Source organism: Oncorhynchus kisutch, unplaced genomic scaffold (genome assembly GCF_002021735.2).
Source record: "Oncorhynchus kisutch isolate 150728-3 unplaced genomic scaffold, Okis_V2 scaffold1415, whole genome shotgun sequence".
Classification (NCBI taxonomy): domain Eukaryota; kingdom Metazoa; phylum Chordata; class Actinopteri; order Salmoniformes; family Salmonidae; genus Oncorhynchus; species Oncorhynchus kisutch.
The window spans coordinates 26879-46996 of NW_022263360.1; the positions used below are offsets into that span (position 1 = coordinate 26879).

The 20118-nt window shown below is 47.2% G+C and overlaps 1 protein-coding gene across 1 annotated transcript; it reads right to left on the reverse strand.

Annotated features, from left to right (window-relative positions):
- Window positions 1-300: 300 nt before the first annotated feature.
- On the reverse strand, window positions 301-19427 carry LOC109877148 (N-alpha-acetyltransferase 15, NatA auxiliary subunit). Its single transcript, XM_031818466.1, is given in 10 exon segments — window positions 301-1721; window positions 2347-2444; window positions 3432-3491; window positions 3494-3541; window positions 3685-3835; window positions 5272-5333; window positions 5336-5393; window positions 6905-7916; window positions 13377-13566; window positions 19228-19427. Coding segments are annotated over 7 exon segments (657 nt in total). The 5' UTR covers window positions 5391-5393; window positions 6905-7916; window positions 13377-13566; window positions 19228-19427; the 3' UTR covers window positions 301-1538.
- Window positions 19428-20118: the final 691 nt, after the last annotated feature.

Consider the following 20118-nt stretch of genomic DNA (forward strand, 5'->3'; position numbering starts at 1 on the left):
CCACCAGCCTCCACCGCATTCTATACATTCATTCCCTTCCAGCCAATACAATGAGCCAGTCCTCCTATAGCTCCTCCCACCAGCCTCCACCGCATTCTATACATTCATTCCCTTCCAGCCAATACAATGAGCCAGTCCTCCTATAGCTCCTCCCACCAGCCTCCACCGCATTCATTCCCTTCCAGCCAATACAATGAGCCAGTCCTCTCTCTTTATGTTGAAGTGTCTCCATTATTAGTCCATGTATTATAATCATCTGTTCTTTCTTTGTAGTTTCAAACACTTTACTAAAAGGGGACATATTTTTCACAAGTCAACTTGGTTTATTGTTGTAGTTTGTTTTCTTTTAGATGTAGAAATCTCTCATGATGTTGATATTGATTTACGATGCAGATTATTGTTATGATGTTGTGCCTTCAGAAAATATTCACACTCCTTTACTTATAACATGGGATTTTGTCAATGATCTACACAAAATACTCAACCCTCTGAGTCAATACATGTTTGGATCACATTTGTCAGCAATTACAGCTGTGCCTTCTGGGTAAATCTAGAAGAGCTTTCCACACCTGGATTGTGCAACATTTGCCCACAATTCTTCAAACTGTCTAATTAGTTATTGATCTTTTTCAAGTCAAAACTGTAACTCGGCCACTCAGGAACATTCACTGTTTTCTTGGTAAGCACCTTGTGTTGTAGGTTATTATCCTGATGAAAGTTGAATCGTAACCCAGTGTTGGTGGAAAGCAGACCATGTTTCCCTCTAGGATTTTGCCTGTGCTTTGCTCCATTTCGTGATTTTTTTTTATCCTGAAAAACTCCCCAGTCCTTAACGATTACAAGCATACCCATAACATGATGCAGCCAGGATATTGTTAGTAGTATATAGATGATGTTATTGATTATAAATGTTATGATATTGATTATGATGTTGCAAGTAGTATATAGATAATGATGTTATTGATTATAAATGTTATGATATTGATTATGATGTTAGTAGTATATAGATATTGTTATTCTCTTATGATCTGTGGGTTACAGAGGAAGTACATCGTACATGTCTGATATACAATAGATTGTGTGTGTATGCTGTGTGCATATGAAATAATCAAATCATACAACCAACCAATCAGTCAATAAGCTAACTAAATAAATATTGTATTTAGAGTGTCAAAAAGTCTCCCATCTGAAAAAATACCAAGTGTTGTTGTCCATTACATAAATAGTTTCATCTCATCTGTCTGTTGGTTGTGTTTTTTTAATAAACTCTTTGATAACAGTGTTTGTTGATGTTGTATTTTCAGTTAGAGTAGTAGTCCCTTTTCATTCCCTTCCTCCTCCTCCTCCTCCACACACAGTCCTAGATCGCCACGTCGGAGACAGAGATGAAACGAACTGCTCCAAAGCCCAAGCAAAGGAGAAACAAACCCTCTGTCTCTTCCACGTTTCAACAGGTGCGACAAAATGGCGTCCAGTCGACTTGGTGTCCCCCAAGGCTCGGTGCTAGGCCCGTAAGGTTTCTCCAACCGTAACGCAGCTCACATGTCATTGGCCAGCTCCTCGGTCTCTGTGGAGACGTCGCCATTGGCGATCTCGGTGTTCTCCTCGTACCCCGTGGGCATGAAGGCTAGCGTGTACGGGAAGAGCCTGTGACACTCCGCACGCTCCTTTGACTCGCCCAATCCTCCATTCCGAAGCGCCTCTAGTACCTCTGTGCAGATCTGATTGGAGGACGGGGAGCGAGAAAGGCATTATAGGTCAATTATGTAATCAATGTTTTAGTTATCGTTTCTGCATTTCTGTTCTGCTGTTTTTACATTGAAAAAGTCAGAAAATGGAATAACAAATAATGTCATCAAAAGAAGGATTCACGACAGAAAAACTCTGCCTTGTTAAATAGGATATGAAAACGTCGTTGTTGGCCAGCAACGTAAATTAACAACCCAACCCACTAGACGACAGCAACGTAACAACCCAACCCACTAGACGACAGCAACGTAAATTAACAACCCAACCCAACCCACTAGACGACAGCAACGTAACAACCCAACCCACTAGACGACAGCAACGTAAATTAACAACCCAACCCACTAGACGACAGCAACGTAAATTAACAACCCAACCCACTAGACGACAGCAACGTAAATTAACAACCCAACCCACTAGACGACAGCAACGTAACAACCCAACCCACTAGACGACAGCAACGTAACAACCCAACCCACTAGACGACAGCAACGTAACAACCCAACCCACTAGACGACAGCAACATAACAACCCAACCCACTAGACGACAGCAAAACAATGTATGTATTTTGACAGATTGCCATTCACACAAACACATACCGTGATACTCCTGTTGCTGAGTGACTGATCTAGTGAGGTGGCCAGCTCCACGGCTTTGGTTTCTGTAGAAGAGTCCAGAAACACCATCATTTTGGCCGCTGCAGGAGAAGAGAGAGGAAAGAGGAAGAGTGAGGCCTGGGGCAAGTTCAGCAGGAGAAGAGAGGGGGAAGAAGAGAGAGAGGAAGGAGGAAGAGTGAGGCCTGGGGCGAGTTCAGCAGGAGAAGAGAGGAAGAAGAGAGAGAGGAAGGAGGAAGAGTGAGGCCTGGGGCGAGTTCAGCAGGAGAAGAGAGGGGGAAGAAGAGAGAGAGGAAGGAGGAAGAGTCAGGCCTGGGGCGAGTTCAGCAGGACACAAAACGTTTTGGAACGTTACGTAGAACAAACATGCAGAACAACGAATCTTGTTGTTTTTATCTGCAACAGAGTGCCCCCCCCCCTCCCTGCCACTCTGTGTGGTAGAGTCAGAGTGTCTCTCCTACCTGCTACTCTGTGTGGTACAGAGTCAGAGTGTCTCTCCTACCTGCTACTCTGTGTGGTACAGAGTCAGAGTGTCTCTCCTACCTGCTACTCTGGGGACAGCACATTTACACTGTTATACAAGCTGTACACTCACTACTTTACATTGTAGCAAAGTGTCATTTCTTCAGTGTTGTCACATGAAAAGATATACTCAAATATTTACAAAAATGTGAGGGGTGTCCTCACTTGTGATATACTGTATCTACTGTCATTTAAGCTTTAAAACGGCTAAGTTCTCTCTACCTGAATGGCAAAATGTGTAGAATTGCAGGAAATTTGCATGAAAACTGCTAAATGCTCGCTACAATTTCAAGAGGTGAGTCTTTAAAAATGGTCCTTCCCAGGGCCGAGACTCGGTTCATCCGAACATGCACTGCTGATGTCATAGTAGAATTCCTTGTACGCTATTTTTCATCTCACTGTATTCTGATTACGGGGGAACCCAGAACACAACAATTCTGAGAACCTCTAATGTAGGGTTTATGTAGCGTACCAGGCTTCAGGGCCTTCTCCAGACCGTGGTAGTACGACCAGTTATAACAGTGTTATGTAGGGTTTATGTAGTGTACCAGGCTTCAGGGCCTTCACCAGACCGTGGTAGTAGGACCAGTTCTCAGGGTTTCTCTCCTGTAGACCGCTGTAGCTTCATCCAGACGATCCAGGTTCAAAAACAACTCTCCTACAGGGGGAATACACTGTTACTGATCTCTGTGTTCCAGGTGTGAGTGACAGACAGAGACGGTGAGAGGATTCAGTCTTGGTTTCTTTGTGGATCCAAATAAAGAAATCAAATGTGTGTGATGGCTGCAAACACACACACACCTCGTGGCTCCTCGATGGCCAGTTTGTCACAGATCTGTTTCTTGTAGGTGGTGAGGTGGTCCAGAGCCTCCCTGTAGAGTCCAGCCTCCCTCAGGACCTGGTTCTGGTACAGCAGCTCACTGTACTCACAGTTCACCTTGTCTGGAGAAGTCTAGGAGAGAGAGGTTATAACAGGGTTATGTAGTGTCTATGGTTCTGGTACAGCAGCAGCTCACTGTACTCACAGTTCACCTTGTCTGGAGATGTCTAGGGGAGAGAGGTTATAACAGGGTTATGTAGTATTATGTCGTGTCTATGGTTCTGGTACAGCAGCAGCTCACTGTACTCATAGTCCACAGTGTCTGGAGAAGTCTAGGAGAGGTTATAACAGGGTTATGTAGTGTCTATAGTTCTGGTACAGCAGCAGCTCACTGTACTCACAGTTCACCTGGTCTGGAAACGTCTAGGAGAGAGAGGTTATAACAGGGTAAAAACAGAGTTATGTAGTGTTATAACAGGGTTACGTAATGTTATGTAGTGTCTATGGTTCAGATAGAGCAGCAGCTTACTGTACACATGGAGGGGTGAAACAGAAAGAGAGAGAGAGGGAAAGTGAGAGAGATGGAGAAAGAGAGGGGTGGAGAGGGAGAGACAAGTATAAAATCCTTCAACTTCACAGGCTTCATCATGTACATGTTTACATAGAGCACCACTTCAGTAGAACCACATGCTGGGTGGGACAAAGGCAGGAAGCAGGTTGGTCTTATCAGGAAGCCCAGTGAGCACGCTCTATTGCGTTCGTGACAGACACGCCACACAGATTTACATCACCTGACTATACTGTGTCGTACCTTCACCTAGCTTTACTGTGTCGTACCGTCACCTAGCTTTACTGTGTCGCACCGTCAGATAGCTTTACTGTGTCGCACCGTCAGATAGCTTTACTGTGTCGCACCGTCACCTAGCTTTACTGTGTCGCACCGTCACCTAGCTTTACTGTGTCGCACCGTCACCTAGCTTTACTGTGTCGCACCGTCACCTAGCTTTACTGTGTCGTACCGTCAGCTAGCTTTACTGTGTCGTACCGTCACCTAGCTTTACTGTGTCGTACCGTCAGCTAGCTTTACTGTGTCGTACCGTCAGCTAGCTTTACTGTGTCGCACCGTCAGCTAGCTTTACTGTGTCGTACCGTCAGCTAGCTTTACTGTAACTCAGACCGTAAACTGATGAGGGAAAACACTTTGTTGTGATTGGTAGTCATACATTATGTTCTCAAAGCTCCTACTGTTGCACTAGAGCAGTGGTTTCCTCTCCTCGTCTCCTTTCCTTCCTCTCTATTGATAAGATAGAACTGAACTGATCAATCAAATACTGTACCTGGTACAGACATGCCGCATATAACTTCCACCTTTACTACGTTCACATCGTTGTTGTAAAATATAATGCTTTCTCAATGACTTACCTGGTTAAATAAAGCCTAAATGAATAAATAAATGGTTTTCAGAAACAAGGAGAGGAAGACATTTTGGATTAGTGGTGTGAACACAGTGTGTACCAAGGACAGACTGATTCAGCCCATAGGTTGGCTTGTCTCTGGACATACCGTACCGGTTGTGTTTTCCTGAACTCCTCTACTATCTTGGCAGCCATCTCGTAGTCCTCTAGGAGGCGATGGCGTAGCCGATCCATGAAGCCCTCTGGGCTGGCCGCAGCGGCTGGTACCTCATCTCCAACAGGGGGAACAAGGAGAAGTTAGCCATTAGCTTAGCATAGTGCGCTAGTCTCTCATAGGGAAACAATAAGAGAGGGGCTAGCAAGTTAGCGGTTAGCTTAGCATCAAGTTCCTTTAACTTAAAATGTATTCTTCTTTGCTCCCTTCTGTGAAGTAACCTGATCTCACCAATGAGAAAACAAAGGCAGCGACAACAAAAAAAGAGAGAGCAAGAGTAGTTGACAGAGGAGGAAGTCGATTTTTGTTTCTGCTGAGTCATGTTGACAATGCTAGAATATGCTGACACTAACTGACTTTCCCAGTTAAATAAATACTAGAGACATGTGCTGTTTTAAATGAGTTAAGTCTGCTAATATGGCCTACTGCTAACAGGACAACTGATAGCAACAACAGTCTAGTAGTAGTTTAAATAAATAATAATATGGCCTTATGCTAACAGGACAACTGATAGCAACAACAGTCTAGTAGTAGTTTAAATAAAACATCTACTCGTGCACATTAATGTTGTAAACGTTCAATTGATCTTTATCATGATAATTCTGTAAATGTGTTGTGAAATTGATTGTTGAGTATGTGTGTTGTGGTGTGTCTGTTGTGGTGTGTGTGCTGACTGGAGGCTGGGTCTAGCCTGTGTGTGTGTGTGCTGACTGGAGGCTGGGTCTAGCCTGTGTGTATAGTGGTGTGTGTGTATAGTGGTGTGTGTGTGTGTGTGTATAGTGGTGTGTGTGCTGACTGGAGGCTGGGTCTAGCCTGTGTGTGTAGTGGTGTGTGTGTGTGCTGACTGGAGGCTGGGTCTAGCATGTGTGTATAGTGGTGTGTGTGTGTATAGTGGTGTGTGTGCTGACTGGAGGCTGGGTCTAGCATGTGTGTATAGTGGTGTGTGTGTGCTGACTGGAGGCTTGGTCTAGCCTGTGTGTATAGTGGTGTGTGTGTGTATGTGTATAGTGGTGTGTGTGTGTGTATATATATGTGTGTGTGCTGACTAGAGGCTGGGTCTAGCCTGAGATAACACATATCAGTGCAGGGCCTTATCTGCTGGAAATGTCAGCACAGATTTCACTCATGCGTGTGTGTGTGGGTGAGCCAGTCATGGCCCTGTTTTAGAGAGACAAGGGCAGGGCTCTGCTACTTAATGTCAAACGGGTGAGAGAGTGTGTGAGTGTGTGTGTGTGTGGTGAAACAGAGAGAGAGACAGAGAGAGCAAGCATCCTTGCAGAAGCAGGTAACCAATAAGAATGATAGACAACAGACTGACGACACAGTCAATTCAAAACCTATTGTGTAGCCTGACTAGTGAACTATTTCACCGACACTCATAACTACAAAATGGCTGACAACACAAGAACGGGTGCGTTATTAAACCAATGTTACATACTCGTGTTGTAAAAACACCTCTCAAGAGCTCAAATTTGGGACATTAACGTTCAAAATATTCCTAGAATAACTGACAAGTAACGGAATATCTTAACCAGACAAGATGATTTTGATCAGCATGTCTTTGCTAGTTACCTTTGCTTTGAAGTAACCACCTCAAAGTATTGAGTTGGAATTGCAGTATTTTATAGTCCACTATGGGGTAGCCAATCATCCTCCAGGAGAGCCTTAAAGGGGCAGTGTTGTATCGTCCACTATGGGGTAGCCAATCATCCTCCAGGAGAGCCTTAAAGGGGCAGTGTTGTATCGTCCACTATGGGGTAGCCAATCATCCTCCAGGAGAGCCTTAAAGGGGCAGTGTTGTATCGTCCACTATGGGGTAGCCAATCATCCTCCAGGAGAGCCAATCATCCTCCAGGAGAGCCTTAAAGGGGCAGTGTTGTATCGTCCACTATGGGGTAGCCAATCATCCTCCAGGAGAGCCTTAAAGGGGCAGTGTTGTATTTTGAGACAGGCTCGACTATGCAGAGAAGCCAATAGACAAGAGGATAGACTACATTTCAGTCTGATTCTCTACAGTTGTAATAACAATGCATTTTTATTTTGGTAACATATAATGAGGTAAAAATGGTTTTACAGACGTTTTCTGACACACTTGACGGCATCCCGTTTCAGTCACACATCCACAGACTACATCCCAGGCGTGTTTTTAACAGGTTACAGACATGGAGGTCGTTGCGGATGCCTCGTCTGACCAGGTTGTAAGCCTCCTCCTCCTTCCCCAGACAGTTCAGGGTTAAACCCTTCATCACCAGGGTCTCTGCAGGGTGGGGGAGACAACGAGAGGTCATCGTCAGGGTCTCTGCAGGGTGGGGTGGGGGAGGGGGTGACAACGAGAGGTCATTGTCAGGGTCTCTGCAGGGTGGGGGAGACAACGAGAGGTCTCTGCAGGGTGGGGGTGGGGGAGACAACGAGAGGTCATCGTCAGGGTCTCTGCAGGGAGGGGGAGGGGGAGACAACGAGAGGCTTTATAAAGGGGTCTACATCTCATCCATCTATCCCTCCCATGTTCTGTGAACTTGGGGTTGGACAGGATCTGCTTGCAGAACTGGAGTCCGTTTCTGTGCTGCTTGTGTTCGTAACGTCGCTGGGGAGAGAAAGAGAGAGAACAGTTGATCTTCAGGTGTTTTGAATGGCTGAAAGCCTGCATGTACCTCCCAGACAGAGACAATGACTCAGAGAGGCCGTGACAACGTGGTCTGCATGTACCTCCCACGCCGGAGACAATGACTCAGAGAGGCCGTGACAACATGGCCTGCATGTACCTCCCACGCCAGAGACAATGACTCAGAGAGGCCGTGACAACATGGTCTGCATGTACCTCCCACGCCAGAGACAATGACTCAGAGAGGCCGTGACAACATGGTCTGCATGTACCTCCCACGCCAGAGACAATGACTCAGAGAGGCCGTGACAACGTGGTTTGTGCAAGTCAAGATCTGTCACGGTAGAAAAACATCCTTTATTCATTTACCTCAGAAAAGCTGTCTTACCAAGAGGGAAGTGGGACAAGTGTTGACAAAAAGACGCTGATATGAAAACCACCTTCAACCCCAGAACGACACCTTCAACCCCAGAACGACACCTTCAACCCCAGAACCCCCGTACCTGACACCTTCAACCCCGTACCTGACACTTTCAACCCCCGCACCTGACACTTTCAACCCCCGCACCTGACACCTTCAACCCCCGTACCTGACACCTTCAACCCCCGTACCTGACACCTTCAACCCCGTACACACACCTTCAACTCCGTACCGACACCTTCAACCCCGTACCGACACCTTCAATCCCCGCACCTGACACCTTCAACCCCCGCACCTGACACCTTCAACCCCCGCACCTGACACCTTCAACCCCCGCACCTGATACCTTCAACCCCCGTACCTGACACCTTCAACCCCCGTACCGACACCTTCAAACCCCGTACCGACACCTTCAAACCCCGTACCGACACCTTCAACCCAGAACGACACCTTCAACCCCAGAACGACACCTTCAACCCCCGTACCGACACCTTCAACCCCAGAACCGACACCTTCAACCCCCGTACCGACACCTTCAACCCCCGTACCGACACCTTCAACCCCCGTACCGACACCTTCAACCCCAGAACGACACCTTCAACCCCCGCAACGACACCCTCAACCCCAGAACGACACCCTCAACCCCAGGACGACACCTTCAACCCCCGTACCTGACACCTTCAACCCCCGTACCTGACACCTTCAACCCCCGTACCTGACACCTTCAACCCCCGTACCTGACACCTTCAACCCCCGTACCTGACACCTTCAACCCCCGCACCTGACACCTTCAACCCCCGCACCTGACACCTTCAACCCCCGCCTTCCACCCCCGCACCTGACACCTTCAACCCCCGCACCTGACACCTTCAACCCCCGCACCTGACACCTTCAACCCCCGCACCTGACACCTTCAACCCCCGCACCTGACACCTTCAACCCCCGCACCTGACACCTTCAACCCCCGTACCTGACACCTTCAACCCCCGTACCTGACACCTTCAACCCCAGAACCGACACCTTCAACCCCCGTACCGACACCTTCAACCCCAGAACGACACCTTCAACCCCCGTACCGACACCTTCAACCCCGCAACGACACCTTCAACCCCGTACCGACACCCTCAACCCCAGAACGACACCCTCAACCCCAGAACGACACCCTCAACCCCAGAACGACACCTTCAACCCCCGTACCTGACACCTTCAACCCCCGTACCTGACACCTTCAACCCCCGTACCTGACACCTTCAACCCCCGTACCTGACACCTTCAACCCCCGTACCTGACACCTTCAACCCCCGTACCTGTCACCTTCAACCCCCGTACCTGACTCCTTCAACCCCCGTACCTGACACCTTCAAACCCCGTACCGACACCTTCAAACCCCGTACCGACAACTTCAACCCCGTACCGACAACTTCAACCCCGTACCGACAACTTCAACCCCGTACCGACACCTTCAACCCCAGAACGACACCTTCAACCCCAGAACGACACCTTCAACCCCCGTACCGACACCTTCAACCCCAGAACGACACCTTCAACCCCGTACCGACACCTTCAACCCCGTACCGACACCTTCAAACCCCGTACCGACACCAACCCCGTACCGACACCTTCAACCCCGTACCGACACCTTCAACCCCGCAACGACACCTTCAACCCCGCAACGACACTTCAACCCCGCAACGACACCTTCAACCCCGCAACGACACCTTCAACCCCGTACCGACACCTTCAACCCCGTACCGACACCTTCAACTCCGTACCGACACCTTCAACCCCGTACAGACACCTTCAACCCCGTACAGACACCTTCAACCCCGTACAGACACCTTCAACTCCGTACCGACACCTTCAACCCCGTACCGACACCTTCAACCCCCGTACCTGACACCTTCAACCCCCGTACCTGACACCTTCAACCCCCGTACCTGACACCTTCAACCCCCGTACCTGACACCTTCAACCCCCGCACCTGACACCTTCAACCCCCGCCTTCAACCCCCGCACCTGACACCTTCAACCCCCGCACCTGACACCTTCAACCCCCGCACCTGACACCTTCAACCCCCGCACCTGACACCTTCAACCCCCGCACCTGACACCTTCAACCCCCGTACCTGACACCTTCAACCCCCGTACCTGACACCTTCAACCCCAGAACCGACACCTTCAACCCCCCGTACCGACACCTTCAACCCCAGAACGACACCTTCAACCCCCCGTACCGACACCTTCAACCCCGCAACGACACCTTCAACCCCGTACCGACACCCTCAACCCCAGAACGACACCCTCAACCCCAGAACGACACCTTCAACCCCCGTACCTGACACCTTCACCCCCCGTACCTGACACCTTCAACCCCCGTACCTGACACCCTTCAACCCCCGTACCTGACACCTTCAACCCCCGTACCTGACACCTTCAACCCCCGTACCTGTCACCTTCAACCCCCCGTACCTGACTCCTTCAACCCCCGTACCTGACACCTTCAAACCCCGTACCGACACCTTCAAACCCCGTACCGACAACTTCAACCCCGTACCGACAACTTCAACCCCGTACCGACAACTTCAACCCCGTACCGACAACTTCAACCCCGTACCGACAACTTCAACCCCGTACCGACACCTTCAACCCCAGAACGACACCTTCAACCCCAGAACGACACCTTCAACCCCCGTACCGACACCTTCAACCCCGTACCGACACCCTTTCAACCCGTTACCGACACCTTCAACCCCGTACCGACACCTTCAACCCCGTACCGACACCTAACCCCGTACCGACACCAACCCCGTACCGACACCTTCAACCCCGTACCGACACCTTCAACCGTACCGCCCGCAACGACACCTTCAACCCCGCAACGACACCTTCAACCCCGCAACGACACCTTCAACCCCGCAACGACACCTTCAACCCCGTACCGACACTTCAACCCCGTACCGACACCTTCAACTCCGTACCGACACCTTCAACCCCGTACAGACACCTTCAACCCCGTACAGACACCTTCAACCCCGTACAGACACCTTCAACTCCGTACCGACACCTTCAACCCCGTACCGACACCTTCAACCCCCGCACCGACACCTTCAACCCCCGCACCTGGCACTTTCAACCCCCGCACCTGACACCTTCAACCCCCGTACCTGACACCTTCAACCCCCGTACCTGATACCTTCAACCCCGCAACGACACCTTCAACCCCCGTACCGACACCTTCAACCCCAGAACGACACCTTCAACCCCGTACCGACACCTTCAACCCCGTACCGACACCTTCAACCCGTACCGACACCTCAACCACGTACCGACACCTTCAACTCCGTACCGACACCTTCAACCCCGTACCGACACCTTCAACCCCGTACCGACCAATTCAACCCCGCAACGACACCTTCAACGCCCGTACCGACACCTTCAACCCCGTACCGACACCTTCAACCCCGTACAGACACCTTCAACTCCGTACCGACACCTTCAACCCCGTACCGACACCTTCAACCCCCGCACCTGACACCTTCAACCCCCGCACCTGACACCTTCAACCCCCGCACCTGACACCTTCAACCCCGTACCGACACCTTCAACCCCCGTAACTGACACCTTCAACCCCAGAACGATACCTTCAACCCCAGAACGACACCTTCAACACCGTACCGACACCTTCAACCCCGTAACGACACCTTCAACCCCCGTAACGACACCTTCAACCCCCCGTAACGACACCTTCAACCCCGTAACGACACCTTCAACCCCAGAACGACACCTTCAACCCCAGAACGACACCTTCAACCCCAGAACGACACCTTCAACCCCAGAACGACACCTTCAACCCCAGAACGACACCTTCAACCCCAGAACGACACCTTCAACCCCAGAACGACACCTTCAACCCAGAACGACACCTTCAACCCAAGAACGACACCTTCAACCCAAGAACGACACCTTCAACCCAAGAACGACACATTCAACCCAAGAACGACACCTTCAACCCAAGAACGACACCTTCAACCCTGTACATGTCACTATTACACTCATTTATAATCTCATCCATTATGCTGCTACTGCAGACTAGCCACTAGTGTGTGTGTGTCAGAGTCTAAAACACAACCCCAGAACGATACCTTCAACCCCAGAACGACACCTTCAACCCCAGAACGACACCTTCAACCCCAGAACGTTACCTTCAACCCCAGAACGACACCTTCAACCCCAGAACGACACCTTCAACCCCAGAACGACACCTTCAACCCCAGAACGTCACCTTCAACCCCAGAACGACACCTTCAACCCTGTACATGTGACTATTACACTCATTTATAATCTCATCCATTATGCTGCTACTGCAGACTGGCCACTCGTGTGTGTGTGTGTGTGTGTGTGTGTGTGTGTGTGTGTGTGTGTGTGTGTGTCAGAGTCTAAAACACAGCTAAATTACCACCGCTTTCCTCTCAAATAGAAGCTATATTTAGCATCACGCTGTGTTGCTTAATCGCTACAGGGGAGAAGAGGGAGGGAGAGCAGACTGTGAGCTACTAGCAGAGAGAGGGTGGAAGAACGAGGGAGGCAGGGAGGAGATGGAGGGAGAGAGGGAGGGAGAGCAGACTGAGCTACTAGCAGAGAGAGGGTGGAAGAACGAGGGAGGGAGGGAGGGAGGGAGGAGGGAGGGAGAGCAGACTGTGAGCTACTAGCAGAGAGAGGGTGGAAGAACGAGGGAGGCAGGGAGGAGGGAGAGGGAGGGAGAGCAGACTGAGCTACTAGCAGAGAGAGGGTGGAAGAACGAGGGAGGCAGGGAGGAGATGGAGGGGGAGAGAAAGGGGGATTAACAGATGGCACTTCTGTGGATGTCCTCTTAATATCACTAATGGTGACGACACTGAAGCTTTTCACATATTCTGCTCACATTAGCTAAGATCAAAGTAGAAGAGGCCACACACGCTTCACTGAGAAGTTGCACTCTTTAGTACACTCTTTGATTGACTGAATCTAAACTAATCACCTACCACAAGCTAAGAGACAGGATTCTACCAAGAAACTGTAGACGCATTGAGCAGTGAACGACAGGCCGCCTCCGCCGTCAGACCAGGCCGCCTCCGCCGTCAGACCAGGCCGCCTCCGCCGTCAGACCAGGCCGCCTCCGCCGTCAGACCAGGCCGCCTCCGCCGTCAGACCAGGCCGCCTCCGCCGTCAGACCTGGTGTTGAGATGAAGTAGTCAGTCAGTGAACTGATTATCCAATTTGAGCTCCTAAAAATATGTTGAGGCGACATTCCAGAATGATGCTGTCTGTCAGGTCTTAATAGTGGGCTTAGCATCTAACAGTAACCAACGTGCTGTCAAACAGCATGTCTGGGTCAGTGGATTAAAGCATGTTAGTCGCTAGGCCTTAGCCTGGGTGTCAGTCAGGTTCTGCTCTCTTTAGCTCCACAATGACAATAGGGAGAAGGCAAAAGCACAAACCAATCAGGGACCAGGCTAGCTAGACCTGTCTCTGGGCCCGTATCTGGGCCTAGTAGTAGTCTATAGTAACACAGACTGAGACAGACACCATGATGTGTCTAGACCTGTATCTGGGCCCGTAGCTGGGCCTGTCTCTGGGCCCAGTAGTAGTAGTAGTCTATAGTAACACAGACAGACAGACACCATGATGTGTCTAGACCTGTATCTGGGCCTGTATCTGGGCCCAGTATTAGTAGTAGTAGTAGTAGTCTAATAGTAAAACAGACTGAGAGACACCATGATGTGTCTAGACCTGTCTCTGGGCCCGGAGCTGGGCCTGTATCTGGGCCTAGTAGTAGTAGTCTATAGTAAAACAGACTGAGAGACACCATGATGTGTCAGGACACATTTGGATCCAGACTTCCCTTGTAGCTTTAACGTAAGGTTAGTAACCCAAGGCAACGCTTATCTGATGTCTTCAACACTTAGCCTGCCGAATCCCTAAAATAACTCTGCCCACGGTGCTGTGCCGGTACAGAGCAGGGTGAGAGACAGGCAGAGACAACACTGTGCTGTGGTGGTACAGAGCAGAGCAGGGTGATAGACAGGCAGAGACAACACTGTGCTGCGGCTGGGGATCACTGCACACACTCACAGTATACCCACAAACTACTAGCTTAGACTCCTGGACTCTTTACTTTAACACTGTTCAACCACATATCCTCCTCTCTCCCTCCATACATATCCCTTCACAGAATCCTCCTCTCACCCTCCATACAGTCCTAGTCTCCTCCCTCCATACAGTCCTAGTCTCCTCCCTCCATACAGTCCTAGTCTTCTCCCTCCATACAGTCCTAGTCTTCTCCCTCCATACAGTCCTAGTCTTCTCCCTCCATACAGTCCTAGTCTTCTCCCTCCATACAGTCCTAGTCTTCTCCCTCCATACAGTCCTAGTCTCCTCCCTCCATACAGTCCTAGTCTTCTCCCTCCATACAGTCCTAGTCTTCTCCCTCCATACAGTCCTAGTCTTCTCCCTCCATACAGTCCTAGTCTTCTCCCTCCATACAGTCCTAGTCTCCTCCCTCCATACAGTCCTAGTCTTCTCCCTCCATACAGTCCTAGTCTTCTCCCTCCATACAGTCCTAGTCTTCTCCCTCCATACAGTCCTAGTCTTCTCCCTCCATACAGTCCTAGTCTTCTCCCTCCATACAGTCCTAGTCTTCTCCCTCCATACAGTCCTATTCTTCTCCCTCCATACAGTCCTAGTCTTCTCCCTCCATACAGTCCTAGTCTTCTCCCTCCATACAGTCCTAGTCTTCTCCCTCTATACAGTCCTAGTCTTCTCCCTCCATACAGTCCTAGTCTTCTCCCTCCATACAGTCCTAGTCTTCTCTCTCTCCAAGTCTTGAGGATTCTTCTCCAGCCCTGTTCTAATACACCTAATCAGCTGCTGATCAGGACCACGAATAGGCCTAGATGCATCAGGTGTGTTTTAGTACAGTGCTGGGCTGTAACAAAGACCTGCACTGTGCCGACCCAGTAGCTCTCCGGGAGGGTTTGGCCAAAGAGATAGAATCAGAACCCAGGCTATGTACGGTGGGTTAGCCAGACATCTCTTGCACATGGTGATGAGTTGAATGACCTGGTGACAGGTGTTAAGCATAGCAGGAAGCCACCAGGCTCAGACCAGGAAGTACTTCTTTGACTTGTGTGTGTTTCACAGTAAACCCCACTCTAGTGCAGGGAGGGGCAACTTGATGGGGGGGCTCACAAAAAACCTTAACTCATCATGAGGGCAGTTGCTCCTGGGTACTAGTACCCACATCCAACCCCCAGCCGCTTGACAGTGGAGAGAAATGATTTAGGTTTTAAAGTTAATTTGGCACAAATCTACACATTTTGCCATGGGGGTGTAGATTAAATGTTGCTGTTTTAAAGCAAGTTTGGTGCAATTCTACACATTTTGTGATGAGACAGAGGGAAGATTTTGCAATATTACACATTTTGCCACAGGGTGGAGAGACATGTTTGTGGTTTTTAATATGATATCATAGTCAGACTGACTAACAAAATCAATGGGAAACTCCCCTGGCCAGTAATTCGACCATGATACTGAGGTTAGCTAGCTGGCCACTAAACACATTTAGCAACCTACATTTGTTTTTGCTTACAAGGGCTAACTGACTGACTACCAGTGACTGACATTACAAGAGAAACTGCTGATGCACAACCACATTTTGACATGGCACCTTGTGTGTTCTACTATTGTGTGAACAATAGTGTTCTGCTACACCAATAGAACAATAGTGTTCTGCTACACCCATAGAACAATAGTGTTCTGCTACACCCATAGAACAATAGTGTTCTGCTACACCCATAGAACAATAGTGTTCTGCTACACCCATAGAACAATAGTGTTCTGCTACACCAATAGAACAATAGTGTTCTGCTACACCAATAGAACAATAGTGTTCTGCTACACCAATAGAACAATAGTGTTCTGCTACACCAATAGAACAATAGTGTTCTGCTACACCAATAGAACAATAGTGTTCTGCTACACCAATAGAACAATAGTGTTCTGCTACACCAATAGAACAATAGTGTTCTGCTACACCAATAGAACAATAGTGTTCTGCTACACCAATAGAACAATAGTGTTCTGCTACAAGAATAGAACAATAGTGTTCTGCTACACCAATAGAACAATAGTGTTCTGCTATACTAATAGAACAATAGTGTTCTATTATACTAATAGAACAATAGTGTTCTATTATACTAATAGAACAATAGTGTTCTATTATACTAATAGAACAATAGTGTTCTATTATACTAATAGAACAATAGTGTTCTATTATACTAATAGAACAATAGTGTTCTACTATACTAATAGAACAATAGTGTTCTACTATACTAATAGAACAATAGTGTTCTACTATACTAATAGAACAATAGTGTTCTACTATTCTACCTGGCAACAGTAAGTTGAGACCCCCTGAGTTCCCTGAAAACAAAAGCTACCAGTGACTGACATTACAAGAGAAACTGCTGATGCACAACCACATTTTGACATGGCACCTTGTGTGTTCTACTATTGTGTGAACAATAGTGTTCTGCTACACCCATAGAACAATAGTGTTCTGCTACACCCATAGAACAATAGTGTTCTGCTACACCCATAGAACAATAGTGTTCTGCTACACCCATAGAACAATAGTGTTCTGCTACACCCATAGAACAATAGTGTTCTGCTACACCCATAGAACAATAGTGTTCTGCTACACCAATAGAACAATAGTGTTCTGCTACACCAATAGAACAATAGTGTTCTGCTACACCAATAGAACAATAGTGTTCTGCTACAAGAATAGAACAATAGTGTTCTGCTACAAGAATAGAACAATAGTGTTCTGCTACAAGAATAGAACAATAGTGTTCTGCTACACCAATAGAACAATAGTGTTCTGCTATACCAATAGAACAATAGTGTTCTATTATACTAATAGAACAATAGTGTTCTATTATACTAATAGAAACAATAGTGTTCTATTATACTAATAGAACAATAGTGTTCTATTATACTAATAGAACAATAGTGTTCTATTATACTAATAGAACAATAGTGTTCTATTATACTAATAGAACAATAGTGTTCTATTATACTAATAGAACAATAGTGTTCTATTATACTAATAGAACAATAGTGTTCTACTACACTAATAGAACAATAGTGTTCTGCTATACCAATAGAACAATAGTGTTCTGCTACACCAATAGAACAATAGTGTTCTGCTACACCAATAGAACAATAGTGTTCTGCTATACTACTAGAACAATAGTGTTCTACTATACTACTAGAACAATAGTGTTCTACTATACTACTAGAACAATAGTGTTCTACTATACTACTAGAACAATAGTGTTCTACTATACTACTAGAACAATAGTGTTCTACTATACTAATAGAACAATAGTGTTCTACTATACTAATAGAACAATAGTGTTCTACTATACTAATAGAACAATAGTGTTCTACTATACTAATAGAACAATAGTGTTCTACTATACTAATAGAACAATAGTGTTCTACTATACTAATAGAACAATAGTGTTCTACTATACTAATAGAACAATAGTGTTCTACTATACTAATAGAACAATAGTGTTCTACTATTCTACCTGGCAACAGTAAGTTGAGACCCCCTGAGTTCCCTGAAAACAAAAGCATTTGCTATTAGGTACGTAGCTGAAAAACAAACCCGTTCCAGGATCTACACTGAGAAAGACAAACTGACCACACCATACAAACCCCTGTTCCAGGATCTACACTGAGGAAGACAAACTGACCACACCATACAAACCCCTGTTCCAGGATCTACACTGAGAAAGACAACCTGACCACACCATACATACATCCTATAACATGCTACTGGCAAAGGGCTGATCAGTATGTACTACCAGACATCAGTTAGCGACAGGGATTACATGTGTCCCACCAAACAGAAACATCACAACACTGGTGTGTCAAAAAAACAAAAGAGAATTTCTGCTTTGACAGTTTTCCCAGGAAGAGTTGAGTTCAGGACAGGCCTAGATGAGCAGCTAACTCTCATTCTGCAAGATAACTAGCTACATTCTCTAACTAGTAACTAGTTGGCACAACTTCACAAACACAGCCATATTAGCTAGAAACCACAAAAGCAGCACCAAACATGTTAGCCAAGTTAGCTAGAAACCACAAAAGCAGCACCAAACATGTTAGCCAAGTTAGCTAGAAACCACAAAAGCAGCACCAAACATGTTAGCTAGAAACCACAAAAGCAGCACCAAACATGTTAGCCAAGTTAGCTAGAAACCACAAAAGCAGCACCAAACATGTTAGCTAGAAACCACAAAAGCAGCACCAAACATATTAGCTAGAAACCACAAAAGCAGCACCAAACATGTTAGCTAGAAACCACAAAAGCAGCACCAAACATGTTAGCTGTCTGGAATTGCTGACACGGGACAATGCTTTATTGTTTGTATGGAAAGCTTATGTATGACTATTTAGACAACAAATATAGTTAGTCATCTAGATAAAAAACAGCTCTGATGTGGTTTTACTTAGCTACCTAGCTAGTTACTTAGCTAGATATCTCCAGTTAACTAACTAGTTAACGTAGTTACAGTAGCTGAGACAACTTGCTACTAACTAACTCCATTTGAAGATGACAGTTTTGTTCCTAAGTAACTGTAGCTAACTAGCTAGTAAACTAAATGTACCTCTGATATTAGTTCATTTAACGTTATAATGTTTTATTGTCGCATACACCGGATAGGTGTCGTAAAATGTGACGTTTTTTTTTACCGGGTCACAACTCACACTACTAGTCATCCAAAATGTAATAACAAATCAAACCAAGACAAACGTTACCAGACAGTTGTTTTTGGGGGGTTAGAAACGGGTCTTGGGGAACATTTCATGACGGTAACGACAAGTTGTTTAGCAGACCTTTGGTTTCCTGGTAGTTGGTAAACTAACCCGTTAGTGATTAAACTGCTCTGTCTAACTACTATGTGTTTTAGAAACAACACCCGTCCACATAACAAACAGCCCCACAAGGGTCTGACTGGCAGCCTGCGTTTGACCTCTGCCTTTATTCAAATCGAAGATTGCAGACATCCGGTTTATTACTAAACAGGCGTGGACGAGTGCAGGTTGTATTGGTGCGGATGGAGGAACCGGGCACCGGGCAATGAATATGAAGGTGCCGGTGGCTCCTTCAACAATTGATAGTTACAGTTGCAAAACAAATAAAAAATAAATACAACAATAATCAACTCACCAAAAGTCTTTTTTGGAGGGTGTCTTCTTGCGGCGGTAGGGTTCATGCCGGCATGTTGCGGATGCAATTTCAATTCCTGTCGTATTCAGCACATGTAAACGAAGAGCGGTTCAGCTAAATGATTCTCTCTCTCCGAGTCACTCTCCGCTCGATTGCTCTTGTTTTCGGCCTCTCCTCTCTCACGTGATCGCAGACAGAAAGGAAAGGGTATACCCCCTCCCTCATCCTGTTTGCCTCCCTGACATTTTCAATAACTTGACACACGAGGGCGCCATAGCGGTACAAAACCAGAAAAACCTTACCCTTGCACCCGTGAACTGATGGGAGAAACCATCAGACTGTACTGAGTGCATGAGAACTGAGCAAGCTACTTGACCAGAAGTTTGTTTGAGTTTAGAGAGAAGAGGAAGTGGAAAAGAGAGAAAAACTGACAACAAAAAAACAAAGAGCGAGAGAAGAAATGTGTGTGTATGCTCAGC